The following is a 16,408-nucleotide window of genomic DNA, read 5'->3' as shown; positions in this document are numbered from 1 at the left end:
GATCAGACTCTCAGTAGGACTCCTGCTCCGCTATGCTCTGATCAGACTCTCTGTAGGACTCCTGCTGTGCTATGCTCTGATCAGACTCTCTGTAGGACTCCTGCTGTGCTATGCTCTGATCAGACTCTCTGTAGGACTCCTGCTCTTTTGGTAGCAGAGTCTCAAGGAGAGGTTAACAGAGGAGCGGAGGAGGAGGAGAAGGGATGGAGGAGGTGAAGAGAGGAAGAGAATGGATGGGGGAGGTGAAGAGAGGAGAAGAAGGGATGGGGGAGGTGAAGAGAGGAGGAGAAGGGATGGAGGAGGTGAAGAGAGGAGGAGAAGGGATGGGGGAGGTGAAGAGAGGAGGTGAAGAGAGGAGAAGTGGTCATTCAGACATCAGTCCACTCAGACAACCACTGCTGACACGTCCTCCTCTGATCCTCACTCTCCTCTCTCCCCCTCCCCCTCCTCTCCTCCCGTTGCTTCTTCTTCTCCTCCTGCTCTGTCCTCTCCTCCCGTTGCTTCTTCTTCTCCTCCTGCTCTGTCCTCCAGCAGGCTCTCCACGGCTCCCTCTACAGTCCGGAGGCGGTGATGCGGGCGCCAGCGGGGGTCAGTGGGCGTGGTGAAGGGGTCAGGGGCAGCGGCCTGCAGGGGGAGGGGCTCCAGGGGGAGGTGCAGGAGGTGTGCGTGCAGCATCATACGATAGGGGGCGCTGTCTGCTCCCAGGCTGTAGGTGTAGTCTCCTACGATGGGGTGACCTACCGCCTCACAGTGGACCCTCAGCTGGTGGGTACGCCCTGACACACACACACACACACACACACACACACACACACACACATAAATAAATATCATTGTCATTTTATGTGTTTTTTAAAATATATTTTTAAAATATTTGTTTTTAGTCATTTAGCAGACGCTCTTATCCAGAGCGACTTACAGTTAGTGAGTGCATACATTCTTTTTTTCATACTGGCCCCCCGTGGGAATCCCTGGTGTTGCAAACGCCATGCTCTACCAACTGAGCTACATCCCTGCCGGCCATTCCCTCCCCTACCCTTGGCCGACGCTGGGCCAATTGTGCGCCGCCCCCCATGGGGTCTCCCGGTCGCGGCCGGCCTACGACAGAGCCTGGATTCGAACCAGGATCTCTAGCGGCACAGCTAGCACTCTGCGATGAAGTGCCTTTGACCACTGCGCCACTCGGGAATATTGTTGCCCCCCTTCTGAACACAATACAAGCCCGTCTGTGTACCTGTGAGAGGCTGCAGCAGCACTTTGGTGACAGGGTCTCCGTCGTAAGATCCGTACTCCAACACTGTGAGCTGGGTCTGACAGGCCTTGGGGTTCTCACAACCTGCAGAGAGACTTGCCGTCAACGACGATCTATATAACTATACATTTCTATGTGAATTTGGTCGGTAGCCCCAAAAAAAGTGAAATATTGCAGCTTTTAAAAAGAACAAAAACCATGGAAAACGCAGACGTTTTAGTCTTAGTTATAGTGAAACACGACAACTCTGGTCTTCATTTTTTGACAGTTCGTTGCAAAAGTGCTATATATATTTTATTTTTAAACGTTCACGCGCTCCGTGGAGGATTCGAACTTCGTCCACGGCAATAGACGTCATGGAACTGGGCGCCTTCCCACTGTGAGCTAACTATCCAGAGCCCCTAGTTGTTTCCAATGCACATCATTTCATCATCAGAGCGTGCCAGTGGGACTTCCTGGTTGATACAGTGAAAGGAGCCCGGTTCCATGACGTCTAGTGTTCGGATCAGGTACAATTACATATACCCACCCCCCAAATTGAATATTCATGAGCAATTTCCCCACCCACAACTTCTCACCTGAATGCATTTTTTTTTTTTTTTTTTTTGAAGGGGGTTGGACAAAGCCTGAAATAGGGGGGATGAGCATTACCCTTTAAAAACTATTTCAACACAGATCTGAGAAAGTGACTACTTTTCCAAAACAATTTCAAAGCCATTTGCAAAACAGCAAGTTGGATGCTTAACAAAAAAACACAACACTTTAAACCTCTGTCCATCTGAGGGGAAGTGCTTGTTTCAAACAAACCGTCTTTAAAAAGGGACAGTTTACAAACTAACATGATTTTCCGCCTACCTTGGCTGCAAGAAGGCAGTTTGGGGATATTTAAATTTCCTTTCCACACTAAATAGACGTGTGTGTTGTTACTGTTAGCATTTTCAGTAACAACATTAAACTGTTCTTGTAATACAATTGTTGGAGCAACATTTTATTAGCAGTTTATTAAATAATACTTTGCTAATTACATTTTAATTGCATAGAAATGAGCTGACAGCTGTACACAAGCGAACCAGTGACTGTTCCGTATTCCACGTACAGCGCATTCGGAAAGTATTCAGACCCCTTCCCCTTTTTCCACATTCTGCTACGTTACAGCCTTTTTCTAAAATTGATTAAATAAATGTTTTTCCCCCCTCATCAATTTACACACAATACCCCAGAACGACAAAGCGAAAACAGGTTTTTAGATTTTTCAGAAATGTTTGCAAATGTGTTACAAATAAAAAACAGAAATACCTTATTTACATAAGTATTCAAGACCCTTTGCTATGAGACTTGAAATTGAGCTCAGGTGCATCCTGTTTCCATTGATCATCCTTGAGATGTTTCTATAACTTCATTGGTGTCCACCTGTGGTAAATTCAATTGATTGGACAGGATTTGGAAAGGCACACACCTGTCTATATAAGGTCCCATAGTTGACAGTGCATGTCAGAGCAAAAACCAAGCCATAAGGTCAAAGGAATTGTCCGTAGAGCTCCGAGACAGGATTGTGTCGAGGCACAGATCTGGGGAAGGGTACCAAAAAATGTCTGCAGCATTGAAGGTACCCAAGAACACATTGGCCTCCATCATTCTTAAATGGAAGAAGTTTGGAACCACCAAGACTCTTCCTAGAGCTGGCCGCCCGGCCAAACTGAGCATTTGGGGGAGAAGGGCCTTGGTCAGGGAGGTGACCAAGGACCCGATGGTCACTCTGACAGAGCTCCAGAGTTCCTCTGTGGAGATGGGAGAACCTTCTAGAAGGACAACCATCTCTGCATCACTCCACCAATCAGGCCTTTATGGTAGAGTGGCCAGACGGAAGCCACTCCTCAGTAAAAGGCACATGACAGCCTGCTTGGAGTTTGCCAAAAGGCACCTAAAGGACTCTCAGACCATGAGAAACAAGATTCTCTGGTCTGATGAAACCAAGATTGAACTCTTTGGCCTGATTGCCAAGCATCACATCTGGAAGAAACCTGGCACCATCCCTACGGTGAAGCATGGTGGTGGCAGCATCATGCTGTGGGGATGTTTTTCAGTGGCAGGGACTGGGAGACTAGTCAGGATCGAGGGAAAGATGAACAGAGCAAAGTTCAGAGAGATCCTTGATGAAAACCTGCTCCAGAGCGCTCAGGACCTCAGACTGGGGCGAAGGTTCACCTTCCAACAGGACAACGACCCTAAGCACACAGCCAAGACAACGCAGGAGTGGCTTCGGGGACAAGTCTCTGAATGTCCTTGAGTGGCCCAGCCAGAGCCCGGACTTGAAACCAATCGAACATCTCAGGAGAGACCTGAAAATAGCTGTGCATCAACGCTCCCCATCCAACCTGACAGAGCTTGAGAGGATCTGCAGAGAAGCATGGGAGAAACTCCCCAAATACAGGTGTGCCAAGCTTGTAGCGTCATACCCCAAGAAGACTCAAGGCTGTAGCTCAGTTGGTAGAGCATGGCGCTTGCAACGCCAGGGTTGTGGGTTCGATTCCCACGGGGGGCCAGTATGAAAAAATGTATGCACTCACTAACTGCAAGTCGCTCTGGATAAGAGTGTCTGCTAAATGACAAAAATGTAAAATGTAATCGCTGCGAAAGGTGCTTCTACAAAGTACTGAGTAAAGGGTCTGAATACTTACGTAAATGTGATAATTCTGTTTTTTTTTTATAGTGCTTTGTCATTATGGGGTATTGTATGTAGATTGATGAGGGGGGGGGGACTATTTAATCCATTTCACAATAAGGCTGTAACGTAACAAAATGTGGAAAAAGTGAAAGGGGTCTGTATATTTTAGGAATAAAGTGAGATAATAAACAGTAACAGTGATGAGTCATAAAGGGTCCAAGCAGATAGTCCAGGTAGCTACTTGGTTAACAGCAGTATTTAACTAAACTATTTACCAGTCTTATGGCTGTTCAAAAGCTGTGTGTTTGTCGGACCTGGGCAGAAAATTGTTATTAATTTATTTTTAAAGTCCCAACTGTTTAAATACTGGAGGTAGTCAAATATAGAGAATAGACTGGTTTCTTTGATATTCAAATACAGGTCTCAGAAAAAGGCTGTAACGGAAACAAAACGTGGGAAAAAGTCAAGGGGTCTGAATACTTTCCAAATGCACTGTATGTACATATCTACCTCCACTACCTGGTACCCCTGCACATCTAGTACTCAGTACTCCCTGTATATAACCATGTTATTACCTGGTACTCTCTGTATATAGCCATGTTATTACCTGGTACTCCCTGTATATAGCCATGTTATTACCTGGTACTCTCTGTATATAGCCATGTTATTACCTGGTACTCTCTGTATATAGCCATGTTATTACCTGGTACTCTCTGTATATAACCATGTTATTACCTGGTACTCTCTGTATATAGCCATGTTATTACCTGGTACTCTCTGTATATAGCCATGTTATTACCTGGTACTCTCTGTATATAACCATGTTATTACCTGGTACTCTCTGTATATAACCATGTTATTACCTGGTACTCTCTGTATATAGCCATGTTATTACCTGGTACTCCCTGTATATAGCCATGTTATTACCTGGTACTCTCTGTATATAGCCATGTTATTACCTGGTACTCCCTGTATATAGCCATGTTATTACCTGGTACTCTCTGTATATAGCCATGTTATTACCTGGTACTCCCTGTATATAGCCATGTTATTACCTGGTACTCCCTGTATATAGCCATGTTATTACCTGGTACTCTCTGTATATAGCCATGTTATTACCTGGTACTCCCTGTATATAGCCATGTTATTACCTGGTACTCCCTGTATATAGCCATGTTATTACCTGGTACTCCCTGTATATAGCCATGTTATTACCTGGTACTCTCTGTATATAGCCATGTTATTACCTGGTACTCTCTGTATATAGCCATGTTATTACCTGGTACTCTCTGTATATAGCCATGTTATTACCTGGTACTCTCTGTATATAGCCATGTTATTACCTGGTACTCCCTGTATATAGCCATGTTATTACCTGGTACTCTCTGTATATAGCCATGTTATTACCTGGTACTCTCTGTATATAGCCATGTTATTACCTGGTACTCCCTGTATATAGCCATGTTATTACCTGGTACTCTCTGTATATAGCCATGTTATTACCTGGTACTCTCTGTATATAGCCATGTTATTACCTGGTACTCTCTGTATATAGCCATGTTATTACCTGGTACTCTCTGTATATAGCCATGTTATTACCTGGTACTCCCTGTATATAGCCATGTTATTACCTGGTACTCCCTGTATATAGCCATGTTATTACCTGGTACTCCCTGTATATAGCCATGTTATTACCTGGTACTCCCTGTATATAGCCATGTTATTACCTGGTACTCCCTGTATATAGCCATGTTATTACCTGGTACTCCCTGTATATAGCCATGTTATTACCTGGTACTCCCTGTATATAGCCATGTTATTACCTGGTACTCTCTGTATATAGCCATGTTATTACCTGGTACTCTCTGTATATAGCCATGTTATTACCTGGTACTCCCTGTATATAGCCATGTTATTACCTGGTACTCCCTGTATATAGCCATGTTATTACCTGGTACTCTCTGTATATAGCCATGTTATTACCTGGTACTCCCTGTATATAGCCATGTTATTACCTGGTACTCCCTGTATATAGCCATGGTATTACCTGGTACTCCCTGTATATAGCCATGTTATTACCTGGTACTCCCTGTATATAGCCATGTTATTACCTGGTACTCCCTGTATATAGCCATGTTATTACCTGGTACTCTCTGTATATAGCCATGTTATTACCTGGTACTCCCTGTATATAGCCATGTTATTACCTGGTACTCCCTGTATATAGCCATGTTATTACCTGGTACTCTCTGTATATAGCCATGTTATTACCTGGTACTCTCTGTATATAGCCATGTTATTACCTGGTACTCTCTGTATATAGCCATGTTATTACCTGGTACTCCCTGTATATAGCCATGTTATTACCTGGTACTCTCTGTATATAGCCATGTTATTACCTGGCACTCTCTGTATATAGCCATGTTATTACCTGGTACTCCCTGTATATAGCCATGTTATTACCTGGTACTCTCTGTATATAGCCATGTTATTACCTGGTACTCTCTGTATATAGCCATGTTATTACCTGGTACTCTCTGTATATAGCCATGTTATTACCTGGTACTCTCTGTATATAGCCATGTTATTACCTGGTACTCCCTGTATATAGCCATGTTATTACCTGGTACTCTCTGTATATAGCCATGTTATTACCTGGTACTCCCTGTATATAGCCATGTTACTACCTGGTACTCCCTGTATATAGCCATGTAATTACCTGGTACTTCCTGTATATATCCATATTATTACCTGGTACTTCCTGTATATAGCCATGTTATTACCTGGTACTTCCTGTCTAAAGCCATGTTATTATTTCTCTATATGTAGTCTGGGGGAAGGACCCGTCAGACAGCATGAAGCATGTGACGAATACAATTTGATTTGATATGACACACACACACACACACACACACACACACACAGACACACTGACTGACTGACACACTGACTGACACACTGACTGACTGACACACTGACTGACTGACACACTGACTGACTGACCCACTGACTGACTGACACACTGACTGACTGACACACTGACTGACTGACACACTGACTGACTGACACACTGACTGACTGACACACTGACTGACACACTGACTGACACACTGACTGACACACTGACTGACTGACACACTGACTGACTGACACACTGACTGACTGACACACTGACTGACACACTGACTGACACACTGACTGACACACTGACTGACTGACACACTGACTGACACACTGCGCACACTGACTGACCCACTGACTGACTGACACACTGACTGACCCACTGACTGACCCACTGACTGACTGACACACTGACTGACTGACACACTGACTGCCACTGACACACTGACTGACTGACACACTGACTGACACACACTGACTGACACACTGACTGACTGACACACTGACTGACTGACACACTGACTGACACACTGACTGACTGACACACTGACTGACTGACACACTGACTGACTGACCCACTGACTGACTGACACACTGACTGACCCACTGACTGACTGACACACTGACTGACCCACTGACTGACTGACACACTGACTGACACACTGACTGACCCACTGACTGACACACTGACTGACCCACTGACTGACTGACACACTGACTGACACACTGACTGACCCACTGACTGACTGACACACTGACTGACCCACTGACTGACACACTGACTGACTGACACACTGACTGACACACTGACTGACTGACACACTGACTGACCGACACACTGACTGACTGACACACTGACTGACTGACACACTGACTGACTGACACACTGACTGACTGACACACTGACTGACTGACACACTGACTGACACACTGACTGCCCCACTGACTGACTGACACACTGACTGACTGACACACTGACTGACTGACACACTGACTGACACACTGACTGACTGACACACTGACTGACTGACACACTGACTGACTGACACACTGACTGACTGACACACTGACTGACTGACACACTGACACACTGACTGACACACTGACTGACTGACACACTGACTGACTGACACACTGACTGACTGACACACTGACTGACTGACACTGACTGACTGACACACTGACTGACTGACACACTGACTGACTGACACACTGACTGACACACTGACTGACACACTGACTGACTGACACACTGACTGACACACTGACTGACTGACACACTGACTGACTGACACACTGACTGACTGACACACTGACTGACTGACACACTGACTGACACACTGACTGACTGACACACTGACTGACACACTGACTGACTGACACACTGACTGACTGACACACTGACTGACACACTGACTGACTGACACACTGACTGACACACTGACTGACACACTGACTGACTGACACACTGACTGACTGACACACTGACTGACTGACACACTGACTGACTGACACACTGACTGACTGACACACTGACTGACTGACACTGACTGACTGACACACTGACTGACTGACACACTGACTGACTGACACACTGACTGACACACTGACTGACTGACACACTGACTGACACACTGACTGACTGACACACTGACTGACTGACACACTGACTGACTGACACACTGACTGACACACTGACTGACACACTGACTGACTGACACACTGACTGACACACTGACTGACTGACACACTGACTGACTGACACACTGACTGACACACTGACTGACTGACACACTGACTGACTGACACACTGACTGACTGACACACTGACTGACACACTGACTGACTGACACACTGACTGACTGACACACTGACTGACACACTGACTGACTGACACACTGACTGACTGACACACTGACTGACTGACACACTGACTGACACACTGACTGACTGACACACTGACTGACTGACACACTGACTGACTGACACACTGACTGACACACTGACTGACTGACACACTGACTGACTGACACACTGACTGACACACTGACTGACTGACACACTGACTGACACACTGACTGACACACTGACTGACTGACACACTGACTGACTGACACACTGACTGACTGACACACTGACTGACTGACACACTGACTGACTGACACACTGACTGACACACTGACTGACTGACACACTGACTGACTGACACACTGACTGACTGACACACTGACTGACTGACACACTGACTGACTGACACACTGACTGACTGACACACTGACTGACTGACACACTGACTGACTGACACTGACTGACTGACACACTGACCGACTGACACACTGACTGACTGACACACTGACTGACTGACACACTGACTGACTGACACACTGACTGACTGACACACTGACTGACTGACACACTGACTGACTGACACACTGACTGACTGACACACTGACTGACTGACACACTGACTGACTGACACACTGACTGACTGACACACTGACTGACACACACTGACTGACTGACACACTGACTGACTGACACACTGACTGACACACTGACTGACTGACACACTGACTGACTGACACACTGACTGACTGACACACTGACTGACTGACACACTGACTGACTGACACACTGACTGACTGACACACTGACTGACTGACACACTGACTGACTGACACACTGACTGACACACTGACTGACACACTGACTGACACACTGACTGACACACTGACTGACTGACACACTGACTGACTGACACACTGACTGACTGACACACTGACTGACTGACACACTGACTGACTGACACACTGACTGACTGACTGACACACTGACTGACACACTGACTGACTGACACACTGACTGACACACTGACTGACTGACACTGACTGACACACTGACTGACTGACACACTGACTGACTGACACACTGACTGACACACTGACTGACTGACACACTGACTGACTGACACACTGACTGACTGACACACTGACTGACTGACCCACTGACTGACTGACACACTGACTGACTGACACACTGACTGACTGACACACTGACTGACTGACACACTGACTGACTGACACACTGACTGACTGACCCACTGACTGACTGACACACTGACTGACTGACACACTGACTGACTGACACACTGACTGACTGACACACTGACTGACTGACACACTGACTGACTGACACACTGACTGACTGACACACTGACTGACTGACACACTGACTGACTGACACACTGACTGACTGACACACTGACTGACTGACACACTGACTGACTGACACACTGACTGACTGACACACTGACTGACTGACACACTGACTGACACACTGACTGACACACTGACTGACTGACACTGACTGACTGACTGACACACTGACTGACTGACACACTGACTGACTGACACTGACTGACTGACACACTGACTGACTGACACACTGACTGACTGACACACTGACTGACTGACACACTGACTGACTGACACACTGACTGACTGACACACTGACTGACTGACACACTGACTGACTGACACACTGACTGACTGACACACTGACTGACTGACACACTGACTGACTGACACACTGACTGACTGACACACTGACTGACTGACACACTGACTGACTGACACACTGACTGACACACTGACTGACTGACACACTGACTGACTGACACACTGACTGACTGACTGACACACTGACTGACTGACTGACACACTGACTGACTGACACACTGACTGACTGACACACTGACTGACACACTGACTGACTGACCCACTGACTGACTGACACACTGACTGACTGACACACTGACTGACTGACACACTGACTGACACACTGACTGACTGACACACTGACTGACACACTGACTGACTGACACACTGACTGACTGACACACTGACTGACTGACACACTGACTGACTGACACACTGACTGACTGACACACTGACTGACACACTGACTGACTGACTGACACACTGACTGACTGCCCCACTGACTGACTGACACACTGACTGACTGACACACTGACTGACTGACACACTGACTGACTGACACACTGACTGACACACTGACTGACACACTGACTGACTGACACACTGACTGACTGACACACTGACTGACTGACACACTGACTGACTGACACACTGACTGACTGACACACTGACTGACTGACACACTGACTGACTGACACACTGACTGACTGACTGACACACTGACTGACTGACACACTGACTGACTGACACACTGACTGACTGACTGACACACTGACTGACTGACACACTGACTGACTGACACACTGACTGACCCACTGACTGACTGACACACTGACTGACTGACACACTGACTGACTGACACACTGACTGACTGACACACTGACTGACTGACACACTGACTGACTGACACACTGACTGACTGACACACTGACTGCCCCACTGACTGACACACTGACTGACTGACACACTGACTGCCCCACACTGACTGACACACTGACTGACTGACACACTGACTGACACACTGACTGACTGACACACTGACTGACTGACACACTGACTGACACACTGACTGACTGACTGACACACTGACTGACTGACACACTGACTGACTGACACACTGACTGACTGACACACTGACTGACTGACACACTGACTGACTGACACACTGACTGACTGACACACTGACTGACTGACACACTGACTGACTGACACACTGACTGACTGACACACTGACTGACTGACACACTGACTGACACACTGACTGACTGACACACTGACTGACTGACACACTGACTGACTGACACACTGACTGACTGACACACTGACTGACACACTGACTGACTGACACACTGACTGACACACTGACTGACTGACACACTGACTGCCCCACCAGCTGTAGCAGGTTCTAACCATCTGTTCCTTGGATACACATCATGTGTGTTCTTCCCTCTGTGGTGTTTTCACCGATGGAGAAATCTATAGTCATCGTCTCCTCCTCTACCCAGCCTCGCACCTACAGGGGACACACACATTATATGATGAGCTACAAATGTTTTCAGGCTGACTAGGGTGTGTGTGTGTGTGTGTCTGTGTGTGTGGTGTGTGTGGTATGGTGTGTGTCTGTGTGTGTGTGTGTGTGTGTGTGTGTGGGTCTGTGTGTGTGGTATGGTGTGTGTGTCTGTGTGTGTGTCTGTGTGTGTGTGTGTGTGTGTCTGTGTGTGTGTGTGTGTCTGTGTGTGTGTGTCTGTGTGTGTGTCTGTGTGTGTGTGTGTGTGTGTGTGTGTGTGTGTCTGTGTGTGTCTGTGTGTGTGTGTGTGTCTGTGTGTGTGTCTGTGTGTGTGTGTGTGTGTGTGTGTGTGCGTGGTATGGTGTGTGTGTGTGTGTGTGTGTGTGTGTGTGTGTGTGTGTGTGTGTGTGTGTGTGTGTGTGTGTGTGTGTGTGTGTGTGTGTGTGTGTGTCTGTGTGTACCAGTGCTAGGTAGGCCTTGGTAGCCCTGCGGTCTTTAAAGCAGTGGTAAGCCCGGCCAGCAGCTGCCTTGTTCAGAGCCACACACAGAACCCCACTGGTGGAGAAATCTAGCTGATGACAGAACCTGACAGAGACGGGGGAGAGGGAGACAGGAGGAGAGGCAGAGATGTTCAGATTGAGATACTGTATGAACCTGACAGAGAGGGGGAGAGGGAGACAGGAGGAGAGGCAGAGATGTTCAGATTGAGATACTGTATGAACCTGACAGAGACGGGGGAGAGGGAGACAGGAGGAGAGGCAGAGATGTTCAGATTGAGATACTGTATGAACCTGACAGAGACGGGGGAGAGGGAGAGAGAAGGAGAGGCAGAGATGTTCAGATTGAGATACTGTATGAACCTGACAGAGACGGGGAGAGGGAGAGAGAAGGAGAGGCAGAGATGTTCAGATTGAGATACTGTATGAACCTGACAGAGACGGGGGAGAGGGAGAGAGAAGGAGAGGCAGAGATGTTCAGATTGAGATACTGTATGAACCTGACAGAGACGGGGAGAGGGAGAGAGAAGGAGAGGCAGAGATGTTCAGATTGAGATACTGTATGAACCTGACAGAGAGGGGGAGAGGGAGAGAGAAGGAGAGGCAGAGATGTTCAGATTGAGATACTGTATGAACCTGACAGAGACGGGGGAGAGGGAGAGAGAAGGAGAGGCAGAGATGTTCAGATTGAGATACTGTATGAACCTGACAGAGAGGGGGAGAGGGAGAGAGAAGGAGAGGCAGAGATGTTCAGATTGAGATACTGTATGAACCTGACAGAGACGGGGGAGAGGGAGAGAGGAGGAGAGGCAGAGATGTTCAGATTGAGATACTGTATGAACCTGACAGAGACGGGGGAGAGGGAGACAGGAGGAGAGGCAGAGATGTTCAGATTGAGATACTGTATGAACCTGACAGAGACGGGGGAGAGGGAGAGAGAAGGAGAGGCAGAGATGTTCAGATTGAGATACTGTATGAACCTGACAGAGACGGGGGAGAGGGAGAGAGAAGGAGAGGCAGAGATGTTCAGATTGAGATACTGTATGAACCTGACAGAGACGGGGGAGAGGGAGAGAGGAGGAGAGGCAGAGATGTTCAGATTGAGATACTGTATGAACCTGACAGAGAGGGGGAGAGGGAGACAGGAGGAGAGGCAGAGATGTTCAGATTGAGATACTGTATGAACCTGACAGAGACGGGGGAGAGGGAGAGAGAAGGAGAGGCAGAGATGTTCAGATTGAGATACTGTATGAACCTGACAGAGACGGGGAGAGGGAGAGAGAAGGAGAGGCAGAGATGTTCAGATTGAGATACTGTATGAACCTGACAGAGAGGGGGAGAGGGAGAGAGAAGGAGAGGCAGAGATGTTCAGATTGAGATACTGTATGAACCTGACAGAGAGGGAGAGAGGGAGAGAGAAGGAGAGGCAGAGATGTTCAGATTGAGATACTGTATGAACCTGACAGAGAGACAGAGGAGAGATCATGCCATCAGGTCCCCCTGTAATTTGAATCCTGTCTGTGTTTGTGTGTGTTGACCTTCACCCTGCTCTGAGCTGTGCTGTGTGATGAGGTTTTGGTCATTTCACCCCTGGAACACTGTTATGATACTGAACCACTACCATTTAGATGTCATTTGGCAGTGTGTGTGTGTGTGTGTGTGTGTGTGTGTGTGTGTGTGTGTGTGTGTGTGTGTGCGTGCGTTCAATGTTCAGCACTTAAATTAAAATGTTCATGATACAACAGAATGTAAAATAAAGGCCAATATCTACTGATGTTTCTCTCTAGTCTTGCATGTCTTAGTTTCACTATTAATCTCCTTCACCGTGAGATCAGTTGGTCAAACCCCCCACCACACCCCCCCCAACCCCCCCTACCTGAAGCCATAGTATGTCCTGGGGTCGGCCAGCTCAGGGAAGCGGAGTCCCAGCTGTTTCCTACCTGAAGCCATAGTATGTCCTGGGGTCGGCCAGCTCAGGGAAGCGGAGTCCCAGCTGTTTCTGGACTGTGTGTTTCTCGTACCACATCTTGCTGTCGATGCGGATGTCCCAGTGCTTATCCACTATGATGTAGTCACAGCTCTGAAACAGAACCTTCAGACTGTCAACACTGGCCGGTTCCCCACCCCTGGTCGTTTCCAGCGGTTCCATACTGGTTGGTTCCACACTGCCTGGTTCCATACCGCTGCCTGGTTCCACACTGCCAGGTTCCATACCGCTGCCTGGTTCCACACTGCCAGGTTCCATACCGCTGCCTGGTTCCACACTGCCAGGTTCCACACTGCCAGGTTCCATACCGCTGCCTGGTTCCATACCACTGCCAGGTTCCATACCGCTGCCTGGTTCCACACTGCCAGGTTCCATACCGCTGCCTGGTTCCATACCACTGCCTGGTTCCACACTGCCAGGTTCCATACCGCTGCCTGGTTCCACACTGCCAGGTTCCACACTGCCAGGTTCCATACCGCTGCCTGGTTCCACACTGCCAGGTTCCATACCGCTGCCTGGTTCCACACTGCCAGGTTCCATACTGACCGGTTCCACACTGCCAGGTTCCATACCGCTGCCTGGTTCCACACTGCCAGGTTCCATACCGCTGCCTGGTTCCACACTGCCAGGTTCCATACTGACCGGTTCCACACTGCCAGGTTCCATACCGCTGCCTGGTTCCACACTGGCCGGTTCCACACTGACCGGTTCCGTACTGTTGGTCCGCTCCATACTCACCACTCAGTTCAGCTCAGCCTGACCTGCTGAAACATGAGAGACCGATGATGTGTCATACTATCCCCTGATGGAGCCTTTGTGTTAGGTCAATACAGTTGGTTTTAATCACGAAGTGTTAAATGTGATGAAGTCAACTTCCATTGTGCTCCAAGAGTTGCTGAACTGTAAAGGAGTCAGCATGCTTCAGTTCAGCTGACGCCTAGCCGAATGTGTTCAGCATACTCCCTTACCTTCGCTTGAAAAACCAGAAAAAATTGGCAATAGTACTGTTTGTCTATTTTGAGACGCCGTAGCCAGTATACGCTTCCTTAAAAGTCAGAATTAATCTAAAATAACTCAAGAAATCTGTCATTCATTTTTGTCGTTTTTGACGAAGAGAGCTTAGTCGCCAATTTTACATCTAACTAAGATGTTTGGTGCAGTATTTCTCAATGAAAAAAATGTGCATGAAAACGATTCATCTCTCGTTGAATGACAACAGACTTTATTGAAGAATCCGTACTGTTGACCAATCACCGACGAAAGGGAGGACACTTCGGCTTGCCTCGAGAAAAATGACGTGTGCCTTAACAGCCGGAAACCCCTCACCGGAGTCCAAAACATCACAAAATGTGGTCGCAATATATGCATGATCCCTTCCGATCTATTTCGGCTGGGAAGCATCAGGACGACTTAACTGCGCATCACAACCCTGCTGCACTCAACAGATATATGGGTGGACTAGCTACCTAGTTAAATCGTTTATATTATACAGTGGACAGACAGTTGTACAATTTAACAAACATTCTGATAGCGATATCTAGCTGCCAGTTCCAAAACCCCTGAAAAGGATGACTGTAAATTAATTGAATCTATCTAGTTATCTTTTTCTTTTTTTTAGCTAACGTTAGCCAGCTAAGTAACGGCAGCTAACGTTATCGAAGTTAGCAAGCTAGCTAGCTAAATCAGCCAGTTTACAGTCAGTGTAATTTCAGTAGATCGCTACGATCAAACGAGTTAGCGAAATTATTTGAAAAGTAGTTTAATCGTTTCATATACCTGCTATTATGAAGTATCTCCTGTAGACCCACATGGACATTAGCGACAACAAACAAAACACGGAAGCTGTGTCAGCGCCATGGTGACGGAGGGCACGAACAACCAATCACAGACCAAAGAAGCTTTGACTACGCCTCCAAATGCAAGGTTACCTTGTTCCGTTGGTCTGTAACAAAGTGATGTGTGACCATGGTAACGGAGGGCACCAACAACCAATCACAGACCAAAGAAGCTTTGACTACGCCTCCAAATGCAAGGTTACCTTGTTCCGTTGGTCTGTAACAAAGTGTTGTGTGACCATGGTGACAGAGGGCACGAACAACCAA

General features: G+C 47.5%; 1 protein-coding gene across 1 annotated transcript; it reads right to left on the bottom strand.

Moving 5' to 3' along the window:
* Nucleotides 1-10: 10 nt before the first annotated feature.
* On the bottom strand, nt 11-14,633 carry rpusd1 (RNA pseudouridine synthase domain containing 1). Its single transcript, XM_045216261.1, has 6 exons — nt 14,260-14,633; nt 12,284-12,407; nt 11,726-11,828; nt 1,235-1,336; nt 502-776; nt 11-160 (listed from the first exon to the last, which is right to left on the bottom strand). Exons 1-6 carry the CDS (start codon nt 14,628-14,630, stop codon nt 11-13), a joined length of 1,125 nt encoding a protein of 374 aa, XP_045072196.1. The 5' UTR covers nt 14,631-14,633.
* Nucleotides 14,634-16,408: the final 1,775 nt, after the last annotated feature.

The sequence above is a fragment of the Coregonus clupeaformis genome, unplaced genomic scaffold, assembly GCF_020615455.1.
Source record: "Coregonus clupeaformis isolate EN_2021a unplaced genomic scaffold, ASM2061545v1 scaf0656, whole genome shotgun sequence".
Classification (NCBI taxonomy): Eukaryota; Metazoa; Chordata; class Actinopteri; order Salmoniformes; family Salmonidae; genus Coregonus; species Coregonus clupeaformis.
Note: the sequence above shows the minus strand (reverse complement) of the source record. Positions and strands in the feature narration are given on the sequence as shown.

Excerpts from the sequence above, each read along its gene's own strand:
- rpusd1 (XM_045216261.1), bottom strand. The coding sequence starts at position 14,630 with ATGGAACCAGGCAGCGGTATGGAACCTGGCAGTGTGGAACCTGGCAGT. Across the intron at positions 1,337-11,725 it reads GTGTATCCAAGGAACAGATG|GTTGTGAGAACCCCAAGGCC; the intron begins GTTAGAACCTGC and ends GTCTCTCTGCAG. Across the intron at positions 777-1,234 it reads GCTGCTGCAGCCTCTCACAG|GGCGTACCCACCAGCTGAGG; the intron begins GTACACAGACGG and ends TGTGTGTGTCAG.